At 39.7% G+C, this 12,090-nt stretch overlaps 1 protein-coding gene across 1 annotated transcript in view; it reads right to left on the bottom strand.

The window, feature by feature from the left end:
• Positions 1–5,283, bottom strand: part of LOC119646935 (probable cationic amino acid transporter) — an 86,784-nt gene extending 81,501 nt beyond the window's left edge. The window contains exon 1 of the mRNA XM_038047626.1: positions 4,947–5,283. Coding sequence (XP_037903554.1) covers positions 4,947–4,948 — 2 coding nt within the window. The 5' untranslated portion in view covers positions 4,949–5,283. The remainder of the gene's footprint in view (positions 1–4,946) is intronic.
• Positions 5,284–12,090: the final 6,807 nt, after the last annotated feature.

Here is a 12,090-nt window from a genome sequence, read left to right as displayed (position 1 = left end):
ATTAAGGAGGCGCGAAAACTCCATTGCTAGCTACGTCATGAAATAGAATCCAATCTTCCAAGAAGGCTGACGACTAAGAGCACTGGGAGCAGTAGAAGAGGAATGCGGCTACCTTGGGGAGTCACGGTCTTGCTTAGCCGACATTTAGAACTTTAGTAGCGCTTTGAATTTCAGAGCAAAATCATTAGATTCATGCTTAGTGTGGTGGGTTAAAGTGAGAAAAAAAGTTTCCACTGTAACCTAACCTCATTGCATTGAGGGTTCGAAAAAAGTCCATTCTAGGATCAGAACCGATTAAGATGTCAGTATCGTTCGCCAGAAGCTGGAAACAGGCTTCCCCTAAGAACAGGGTCAGGATCAAACAAATAAAGAACAAAGTTTATCCTATCGCAAATCAGGAAGACATTCAGAAGTATTGTAGGTATTCTGACTGGTCATAATTTACCGGCTAAACATATGTTCAGAATAAAAATTCTACAGGATCACGCCTTGCTTATCCTGTAATATGGTGAGAAAATCCACGGGCATATCAAATAAGACTTTTGGTGCTGATTTACTCCAGCTGCAGTGGCAAACATCTCGTTCACTAAAGGAAATCTTGCAGTGCATTGACGAATTTGAGATATTCCGTTAAACGGAGACATGGACCACTACGTTCGGAGCGTTCAGAGGCTGGGTCACTATGCCGTCCTATCCACACACAAATACAAGGGGGATAAAAAGGCTAAATAAATTATGGACTCATTATCATAAATTATCCAACCACAAAGTCTAAAAAAACCATGGTGATGCCTCTTTAAAACACCTACTCATAAAAATACCCCCATAGATATCTGTTCAAACAAAGTTAATAATAATAAGCTATTCTATATTGAAAATAAACTGAAAACCAGGTTAAGTTCATCTTGGCAGTTGAAATAAATGTAGCAGTATAGGGCATGATCATGAAAAGTTTAATGGAAATCCTACCATTAGTTACAAGTTACAGCAGGTCAACTTTGTTAATTTCGTATACATGTATTGCACACTACGCCATAGGATGCCAGTATTAAATTGAAGTTCTCATCCGCTCCACGGCTAAAATTGGATGATGCATTCTGAATTTGAACATAGTGCTCGTAGTCCGTATCCACCGTTAGACATTTTTCGGATCGGTCTTCGTTCACGGCAATATTCCGAATGAATACGCCAGTGGCGAGATAGCGAACACATTCAGCGCGCTTATTTTATTTTCTTTCGAAAGATGCAATTTCACACCTCGAAGGAATTCGGACAGGAAATCAATCTCCAAATGACCAATTCGAGCATGGGTTCCTTGTGAATTATCTAGGTTCTTGTGTTATAGACGTGTTTTTCGATCATAGCTTGGATGTTCAGATCACAAATACTATGTCCAGGATGTGGCTCGTGATGATCTTTCCGGATGTCTTGCATTCGACATCACGGTTAAGCATGTCTACTATACATAATAGACTTCCAAGTTGATCATCATCTAAGTATATCAAGTGTATCAGTTCGTACTCAGCCCGTAGATCATGTTTGATTGAAACTCTAGATACTCCAGCATCATACAGTAGCCATGAAAGGGGGTTTAGTGCAATATAAAACCAAAGCGGACTCACCAAATCCCTTGGAGGATGCCTCTCCGGAATAGTGGGTCATACAGTCAGCATGATCAGCATGCTGGGCATATACCCCAATATTCTTTTGCTGCCGTTTTCGAAAACTGCATTGTCTGAATGCTCAATTGGGATTCGTTAAGTGACTGAAAAGAGTCCGGTGGTCCTCTGCGTGCGTTGCGTTTTGAAAGCACCTGGAGTAGCTTTCACCGTATCGTCGCAACCAAATGCATACCACACAAAGTTTATTTAATTTTTATATCACTTTTAATCTTAGGAATTATAGCATTTCCCCTCATTATATTTCCATTTTTATTAATGTTTTTATTTATTACCTAAACATATCAATACTAATTAATATATATTGAACATTTTCATTATCTTTTTTTATGATTTTAGGTTGTTCTCAAATGAATGTTTTCTCTTTTTTTTGTTTTGGCATCTCTCGTCTTCTTGCTTTAACTGTATCCTATTTAAAAGCGCTTTGTTCGGCCGTAGGCCTGATCTGGATGGAGAAAAGGGACTTTCAAATCACCATCTAGTGTATCGAGTCATTGTGATTTCGGTCTGCCTTTTGGTCATTTCCCATCGACTTCGGTCTACAGACCAATGGACCACTGATCCAATGATCTTCTTTGCGTCAATTACCACCAATCACCGTGCATTGCCCTTGACAGACGGCTAGCAGTGGCGAGGTTTTCAAATCATCATCCAGCCTGTCAAGCCACCATTGCTTCGGCCGGCCTTTTGGTCTTTTCCCACAGACTTCGATGTTTAGATCAGTCTTGGCAAGTGAATTTTCGTTAGCTCAAATTATATGATCATATCACCGAATACCACCCTTTCACAATCACATCACAATCACGATCGATGCAATCTCATATTGATTGCGAATATCCTCATTTCGTACGTGATCATGATGTGTTATCCCACTGGTCCCACATCACATTTTCGTCTCCATTACCGCGAGACGCGTTCATTGTCTTTTATAGTCGGCTAACACTCAGAACCATAGAGCGAGTTAGGCTGGACAGCGCTCCAGTAAGTTTTCAACTTAAAATGTTCGTTGATAAGTCGATCGCAAAGAACGTCAGATGGGGAACGCTACTTCATCCAGGTTGCACTATTACATGATGCAATTTCGGAATGCAGTTCACCGTTGGCTGATGGCGTTGATCCGAGATGTTTAAATCCCTCAGTTCTGGCACTGAAAGTGATAGCGCCTATTTCATTGTGATCGACCATTCTATTTTTCTAGTTACTCAACATAAACTTTGCTATGAGACGTTAGGAACACATCATCTGTATAAAGCACTGTATAGGGTGCTGGACTTGGAAGTCCTGTGTCTCAGTGTTCATAACAACAACAACGAGGAGTGGTGAGAGGGCGTTTCCTGGATGAACGCCGACGCAAGCCGAAGCGGTTTTGATACACCCGCCAGCTTTCACACTTTACTTTTCGGGTCGTAGTAGTTCTTCTGATCCTAGATGTTGCTGCAGGATACTAGATGAGTTCGTGTGGCACACAGTCAAACGCCTTCTCTAGATCCATAAATGCAATGTAAAGAGGGCAATGCTTCTCACGACGGTTCTCCATAAGTAACCACACAGCGTGGATTGCCTGAGTAGTTCCGCAGTTTTTGACAATCTTGTCATGGTTATTTGAAAGACGTCACCAGTACGGTTGTCAAGGGTGCGTTTAAAAATCTTCACGGTATGGGAAAGTATCCGGAAGGGACGGTATTTTAAACATTCTGCTAGGCTACCTTTTTTTCATCTTGGAATGGGGTGCTTCCTCGCCAGACCGATGGTGTTCTACTTTTCTCAATAACCCAGAAAAAGAACTGGATCCCAGCTCTTCGCTTTCCAGAGCTGAGATGCGATGCCGTCAGATCCTGTTGCTTTCTCCGATTTCATTCATTTTATTGCTTTCTCGACCTTAGTGGTGTTGACAGGTGCATTTGTTCCAAATATCGGCAATGGTTATGGAAGTGGAGAATGAACAAATTCTTCAGCTGAAACTGCACGAAATATTCTCGCATCTATCCGCCGCGGCTTATCGATCGGTAAGCAAACTATCGTTGTTGTCATTAACGCAATAGAAGTGGTTGATATCTTGTGTGGGTTGGTGTCGACTTTTGACAACTCGATATAGATCTTTCTCGACGTTCCGAGTGTCCTAATAATCCTAAGGATATGAGTAACAGACCGCTCGGGTAATAGTGATAGCTTTTTTTGCTTCCCGATTGGCATTCCTGTATATTTTCGAATTAGCCAGCGTTTTATCATCGAGAAATTTCTGGTACATGCGTTTCTTTTCACTGACCTTCGTTTAGACATCGATTATCCAAAGCCAAGTATGATGAACCGTGAAATAAGAAAACATCATCTGCGTAAAGTCGTGCCTAAGGTGATGGAAGTTTGTTGATTTGAGGTGGCCTGTTTCCCCTTTTTCTCTAATTCTCGTGGTCAAGCTGGTGTTTCTTTTCATTTTCTCTAAACTTAGCTTACTGGACGTGGACAATCGCTCTGAAATCACACTCAAGTGAAATTCTCTCATTAACCGATGTTAAAATCGTCTGAAGCTGAAGATTTGCTTCGTAAATATTGAGAACATCGGAGTTAAGCGTTATTGGGAATGGTAGTATTCTGATGGGGACCACTTTTCTATTTTTGAATTATTTGTAAAATATATTTATAACACAGGATACAATAATACACAGTTTTGTTGAAAACTTACTACTATGGTATTCCCGCTAACTGGGAACTACCGAAAAACGCCGCTCAATGGATCTCAATCATCAAGTCCTAAAAATTAGTCTAAAAAAGTCTAAAAAAGTCTAAAAAATTAGAATCGAATCTGCTGCAGTTATGACAAAAAACGATTAAAGGGGGACACATTGAGATTAATCACAATTCAAATGTTCTACAAGGATCTATGGATTGATACACGTGTTCGCTTGGTCCCCCAATGCCAGAATTAAAAATGCAAGTGGATGAACATATCAAATCTCCATTGCTGGGAATTAAAGTGGACACATTGGGGACCTTTGAGACGGGGTAGCTGAAGCCCTTTGTTACCATGACGCTAATTTGTGAAATCGATTTTCACACCACCACATTCCAACGAAGTGCATTTTGGCATTTTGCATTTCTTCTGCTTCGCCATCGACCACTCATTTTGCAGTAACAGTCCTTGTGGTGCCAGTCGTTGGCAAAGATCCGGCACGAAATGAATTATCGTCAAACATGAAACGCACTTAGAGGGCTGCTAATGTAGTCTCGGAGGCAACTCAATCCACCCCATTCCCGAATTCTGTCACCTACATTACGTATGCTGCTGCGTTATCAGTTGCTTTTGTTTGTTGTGTAGACACAATTTTATGGGTTTCACTCAGATGACAAGGTTCGCCGACCTTGGACGCACTTGTCCACTATCATTATCCAGAAAACACCGAGGAATAATTCACTATCTCTAGATATTGCCCGCGAAAATCTCACTATCGACCGCAAGTTTCCGGAAAATGTATAATCGAACTCTATCGCATAGTAACCACAATAAAGCAAAGAAGTCACCGTTCTTCTAACGAAAATTAGTTTTCACCGGAGAAAATGGGAAAGCTTCCATGTCAAGGTGGAAATCTTCAGCTTACTGACCAACTAGGTTGCTGACTGCGGAGCTTTGAATCTAATGCCGAAAAGTCGGCAACCGACGGAAAGCGTAGTCATGCGTAGATGGACCTTGAGCACATGGCAAGAAGCTTTATGAATGGGGAGAGGTGGGTGGCTTTTACGAAAGGTCGAAAGATTCTGGTCGAAATTTACTACGAACTCCAGCATTAGCTTTTCAGAAGGTTGCTTTGTTTTGGGTTTATATAACCCTAGCACACGGTGTTTGACTAAACCCAGCCATATCGAAGTTAGGGAGAATATTGTGGCACTTGGGAATTCAATTATGTTGAAGAAAGTTAATTGAGTGAATGTCAAGTGGTGCGGAAACTGGATCGCGGTTGCAACAGTGTTAATTGTTGCTTTGATATTCATGAAAAGATAACAATGACTTATTAGAATTGCATAAGGATGCATTCTGATTTTTGGAAAGTACCCCAATTTATCAGTAACAAGTCGGGAAACCGGAAGCTGGACGCTTCAGGTACGAAAGGTTTTGTGTATTTCTTAGTACGTAGCACGTAATATATCCATATATTATGTGAGAGTATCCACTTTCGGGTGATATTGACATTCATGGTCTTCAATTTTCAAAGAAGCAACAAATTTGAGGTATTATAACTTTGTTAGTAATAATGCAATTTCAAACTTGGTACGATCATGGTCTATATTATAGCCCATATCACTGCAAAATTTGATGGTACTACGATGAACTTAAGGGGGGTTTCTAACCAATTACAAAAAATTGTAGTAATATACTATTATTAACTTTATTTAAACAGATATCGGCATGGAAGGTATTTCGGAGCCCAGGCACCATATAGTGGCAGCCTCCTGATTTTTTTCAGATTTTTCGGTTTGGTAGTTTCTGAGAATGGCCCCCTTAAAGAAGTGATCACTTTCAACCCCCCGCGCTCCCCACCCTTCCAACGAATGTCAAAACTAAGATCGGCTTTGAAAAGTACTAATCGAGACCTTTAATTTGATACCCCACCTGACTATATTTGATGAAAAAAAATTTTACACCCCCCTTTTGCATGTATGGAGACCCCCCCTTAAATTTGACGTAAAAGGATGTAATTCACTGTATGCGTGAGCGTTCACAGTTCCCACCTTTCTACCAAATTTGGTGTCAATCGCTGTAACCGTCTCCGAGAAAAATACGTGTGACGGACAGACAGACAGCCAGAGAGACAGACAGACGGACAGACAGACAGACAGACAGTAAACCGATTTTAATAAGGTTTTGTGTTTACACAAACGAGTCTAATTTGATTTCTCCAATACGAACATTTTCTCAGAGATTAGTTATAGAATAATGTTGGAGGAAAGTAGAAAGTAAAACCCAAATCGTCGATTTGTATTGATAAACGGCTGATGGAAGAGGTGGAAATGAGGGTTTGGAAAGTTTGTTAAAAATGACGTGTTCTGTTTTGCATTAGGATCGGTTGATAAGGGAAACATAGTATTATCAAAGGACGTCACACTGAGTCCTAAAAGAACTATTGTGTCCCTTACCTATAAACTATAGTATGTCGTTTATGCCTGTAGCTAACAGGAACTTTATTCTGTTCCCTACTTCCAAGTGTTACAACCTGGCATTTTTTATTGAGTATTCTTCCATGTGCCTCAACCTACTTTGTACACGTGCTGGGCACTGTCCAAGAACATGTGTGGAGGTTTCATCAACCTCCTCACAGAATCTACAGACAGTGTCCGTAGATATCCCTGGTTTCCCCGGATAGTTTAGCCTGCAGTGATCAGTGAGTGTTCTCACTATGATCTGGATGCTCTTCTTGGTGAGGTTTAAACAATCTTTCGTACGCTTGGGTTCGAATTCGCCCATGGGCTCCCTGGACCGTTCCATTCCTGATAAGTTCGCCCAGTATAGTTCCTTTGGCAGTTCCCTTCGTTTTTAAGTGTAGTAGCCATGAACTCATTTTCGATTCCACATAATAGCTCTGACCTCTATATCAGCATCACACCTCCTTTCCTAACCAGCTCGTTCGCTGTTTCACTGTCTTCTAACCGAATATGGTCTGGAACCCAGAGTATCCAGACGCTGCTGAGCGCTCCGTACGTGTTTAGTCTGTTAAGCTATTCCCTTACCAGTTTTGAAGTTACCTGGTGGGACTTAAGTGCTCTAATAGCCACTTGGCTGTCGATTAGAATAGCAATGTTTTGCGCGCTATAGTTGCTTTCGAGCTTGAAGGAGGCACATCGAGCAGGTACTGGTTCAAAGTACGTTTTCTTTGGTTCAAAGTTCCTATCAAAGTGAAACCACGTTGTTATGTTCTCCTTGGGTATTAGCAATTTGAGATGACGCCTAAAAAGAATATCAATTTTTCTTCGATATTGGCGGCTCCCCGCCTCACTGGCATTCCCGGACATTCTGAATATTACCCTTCTTACCAGGATGCGTATGTGCAGATGGAGAGATGTCAATCCCAGAAAAGCCTCTAAAGATACCGTTGGGAAAATTCTCATTGCTCTCATTGCTCCATTGCGATACAGACGCAAACCAGTCTTTAAATTTTGTGTAACCCCTGCTTGTTGTGCTGAGTTTCGTTCGGCTTGCTCAGATTACCCAGTGAAGCATTTTCTGGATGCATCTCCATTTTTTCCCTGCTCTAAACCTCTAAGTCATGAAAAGTCATGAAAACCCCTGTGGCTTCCCGGAATACGTTTCCAGAGTAGTTTTTGGTCTAGTGTGATTTCCAAAGATTTGATCTTCGCTACTCGTTTCACTTACATGCCATGTAATCTTATGGTTCTCAAGTTTTTTAGTGAATGAGTTAACGTTAATGATAGACTTTGTTATTTGGTAACGTTTATTTTGTTACTCGTTGCAGAGGGCCAGACTATACAGACTGGAGGTACTCAAACAACTCACTTGTTTCTTACATTCTAATCCCTCAAATAGGATTGTCTATGTCTAATGAGTAGATAGGGAAAAATACATAACACATTTCCCTATGACCCATGATCCTAATTATTTTATAATTACTATGGAAAATACACAACCTTCATGGAAGAAGGGTCGTTTGTGATCATCCTTTATCACATGATGACTATCGCCCCTCTTAAACAGAGACGTCCCGGATCTGCATCAAATTATTTTCAATCTGTTTCAAAATGAATTGAACCCTTGGTTCCATATTGGATTCGTCGACTTGTTCGTTGTTGACCATTTGTTGCCTACGGTGTTTGTAGTAGAAAGTCGCAGTGATGACAAAGATGCCTAATAAAATAGCGCCGCTGAACAAATTGACATGTTCGGTCTTCTGGCTTATTTTCTCCAAATTTTGTATGTGGACCTGTTGAAGATATGCAAGGGAAACGAGTGTAGAATGTTCAGATACCTTTAATTTAAAGATGCTGGCTGTTAATGGTTCAATCCTTGACTTTTTTATTGATGTCGGGTACAGGGTTCCGTTAATAAAGACGTCGTTGGAATGAATCTTGACCATTTTCGTTGACTATTGTTTCCCCGTCCTTAATAAGCAGGGTGTTCTCGTCGATCTGCAACACTGGCGGTATGTGATGTGCAGCTGATATTCCGCATGTCGCCGTGTCATTGTTTAAACATTTGACGCAAACAGTGATCGCGTACATCCTCTTGGCAAAATGGTATTCCTGTCGATTCTTTGCATAAATGCAACGGTTTACTGCCCGATTTACACATACCGATGTGACTATTATTTAAATTTAACATAATATTTTCATGGACCACAGGAAAAATTCTAACTAGTGGGCAAATTTCCTTAATTTTAGGTATTTTAACAAGAAATTTTAATAAACTATGATCAGAATAAACTGTTACACTTGAGGCTAACAATATCTCATTAATACTTACACTAGATATTTCATTATTTAATTGTTCTATCTCAACATTTTGTAGAATAGTAGGGTTTACAATGTTAAGTTTGGCAAAAATGAGCGAGTAGACGACATTATCTAACATGCTGATAGCTCTTTGATTTCTTACGGATATGAGTTGAAATATGTAGATTGGGCCCAATAGAGTCATTGCTTTGAGAATAATAATTGCGACGTAACACATTAATTTGTGTTGTAAGTTCGTTTATTTTCTTCATGAATTCGCTATTAATTTCGATCTGTTGGTTTTCGGCTGCGATCAACCTTGATTGTCGTTCGTTTATTAACACGAAATCGCTATGGTCAGGAGTTCCTGCGACAAATTTTAAAACAGAACCTATAAAGTCTATTGATCTTTTATTCTATGGAAGCGCAAAGAGTTAAGCAATTTGTTCATTTCATTGAAATCCGCTTCAAGAGATGCCTTCTCCTCCTGGTTATGGAATAATTTCTCAAGATTGTTGATATCGGCTGCTATTATTTCGAATTCGGTCAAGTTGATAGTGTGCATTAGGTAAGTATAGTCATCGTAAATGGCTACATTACCCTTTTGGAACGGAATATACATGGCGTGTGTGTAATCGAGGAGTCTTGCGCTAGTCCTCGTAAGAAATATTATCGTATATTGTCTTTGTGAATCTGTTTTCCATCTACAAGGACGGTGGTTCCTAAATCCTCCTGTACAATTTTTTTAATGTATCTACTTGATAGTTTAGTACCCCTACGTCTATCTTTCTTAACAAATATCTCCTGTCCGGGTAAAAATGTACGGACTATCCGTCTAGTGTTTTTTAATCTGTTTTGTTTTTCCTGGCTTTGTTGAAGGGCTTGTCTAATTTGTTGTGATTCCTTTTCGGACAATGCAAAGATAACGTCTATGGGTTTTCGTTTAATGACGGTATGGATTGAGTTATTATATTTAATAGTTGCAGTGAGTATTATTTCCTCAGGATCATGATTGTTACCTTCGATATTCAGAGTTCTTGAAATTTCACTAAGCGTTGAGTGAAATCTCTCAACCTGCCCGTTACTTTCGCTATGCATAGCTGGTACTGTATGATGAGACATACAAAATTGGTTTTGAATAAGAGCTCTAATAGTTTTTGAGCAAAATGATGGTTCATTATCAGTGACCAATATTCTCGGGTTTTTGAAAAATCCAATAGTTTTAAGCATACTATTTTTTACGTCTGCTATACAACGGGAAGGTATTGGTTCTACAATGGCAAATTTGGAGAATTTATCAATGCATGTTAAGAAATGAATATTATTTGTACTATATATATCCATATGCAGGATTTCTCCTGGGTAACTAGGTATTGGGGTAGAATTCTGAATTTGTTTCTTTGGATGTCGAACATATTTGGCTTGTGCGCAGATTCTGCAATTTTCGACAAAGGCCTTAGTCTTTTGCCTTTGTTCCGGAAAAAAGTAATTGTCAAGAATTTGTTGGTAGTTCTCAGCTGCTGAGCGATGGGCTCTTTCGTGTTCTTTAGCGATGGTTTCGAGCTGATCGTCTCTATTGGGAAGATCTATTACAAACTTGGTAGTATGCTTGAAACGTACTGCCGGGAAAAGCATAATCAGTTCGCTTTGAATTTTTCCCAGTACCTCCTGTGGACAAAAAATTGCGTTCACTACATTATAATTTATAATTTTTTTCAGTACCAAATGTAGTGAATGAATATCTTTAAATCGAATATTATGTCGATGATAACCCGGAAATGGTGTTGTGGAATCCTTCTCGGTTGACTTTGCAAACGATAGAAACATCTGATTCTTGAAGCCATTTATTGGTTGGGATACCGTTCGAATATGTTGTGTTAATGATACTTGACTATTCGTACATGCTTCATCCGTAATTTCACTCTCACCTAAGTGCTGGATGTGTTCGCGTCGGCTACTGCATTACTACTGCCAGGTTTATAGTGGAATTTTGGAGCAAATTCTTCAATAAAGCTTCTGCAACGCTTGAGTTTCGTGTTGGGGTTACGATCAGATATAGAGAATGTAAGCGAAGAATATACTCAGATTGGTAACCCCATACAAATAGTTTCGCAGAGTTTGGAGGGCCCATACTATGGCCAGCATTTCTCGCTCATTTGTCGCATAGTTTTCTTCTGTAGGCGTAAGGGTACGCTATACAAAAGTGATGGGCTTCCCATTTTGCGATAGTACAGCTCCTATAGCAACAGAAGATGCGTCTGTAGTGAGCTCAAAAGGTTTAGAAAAATCTGGAAAAAGAAGAGTCACATCTTCAGATGCCAGGATCTTTCTCAGCCTATTAAAAGCGTCCTTGGCGGCTACGGATAAAGTTATTTCCTTTTTCTTAGATTGATTTGTTCCAATATTACCATTTTCGCCACGTAATAATTACGTTAGTGGTTTTGCGATTGCAGCATAATTCTTTATGATGCGTCTATATTATCCAGATAAGCCTAAAAATGCCCTCAAGGAACGAAGGGTCGTTGACTTTTTTATTCTAAAATCGTGCGGACTTTGTCTTCAGATGTCTTCAAACCTTTTTCAGACACAGTGAATCCAAGAAATTCTGTACTTGTTTTGAAAAAAGTTGACTTTTCCAGTGCTATTCTCATGTTCGCGTTAAGTAATTTTTTAAAAATAATTTCAATATCTTTTGTGTGAGTTTTTGCCTCCTTAGAAAAGATTATGACATCATCGATATACACATGGCAACGAATGCCTATGTCATCCCGTAAAATATCGTCAATTGCTCGTTGAAAAATTGCAGGGGCATTCTTAAGACCGAAAGGCAAGCGACAGAATTCGTATTTGCCATTATTCACAGAGAATGCTGTTTTCTCTCTGTCTTGTTCGGCCAAGAATATTTGATGGAAACCTGATTTTAAATCTATGGTTGAAAAAAATGTCGAGTTGGCGAGATTTGCGAGGATCACTGATA

This window comes from Hermetia illucens, chromosome 1, assembly GCF_905115235.1.
Source record: "Hermetia illucens chromosome 1, iHerIll2.2.curated.20191125, whole genome shotgun sequence".
NCBI classification, from domain to species: domain Eukaryota; kingdom Metazoa; phylum Arthropoda; class Insecta; order Diptera; family Stratiomyidae; genus Hermetia; species Hermetia illucens.
This window is presented reverse-complemented; position numbering and strand designations above follow the sequence as displayed.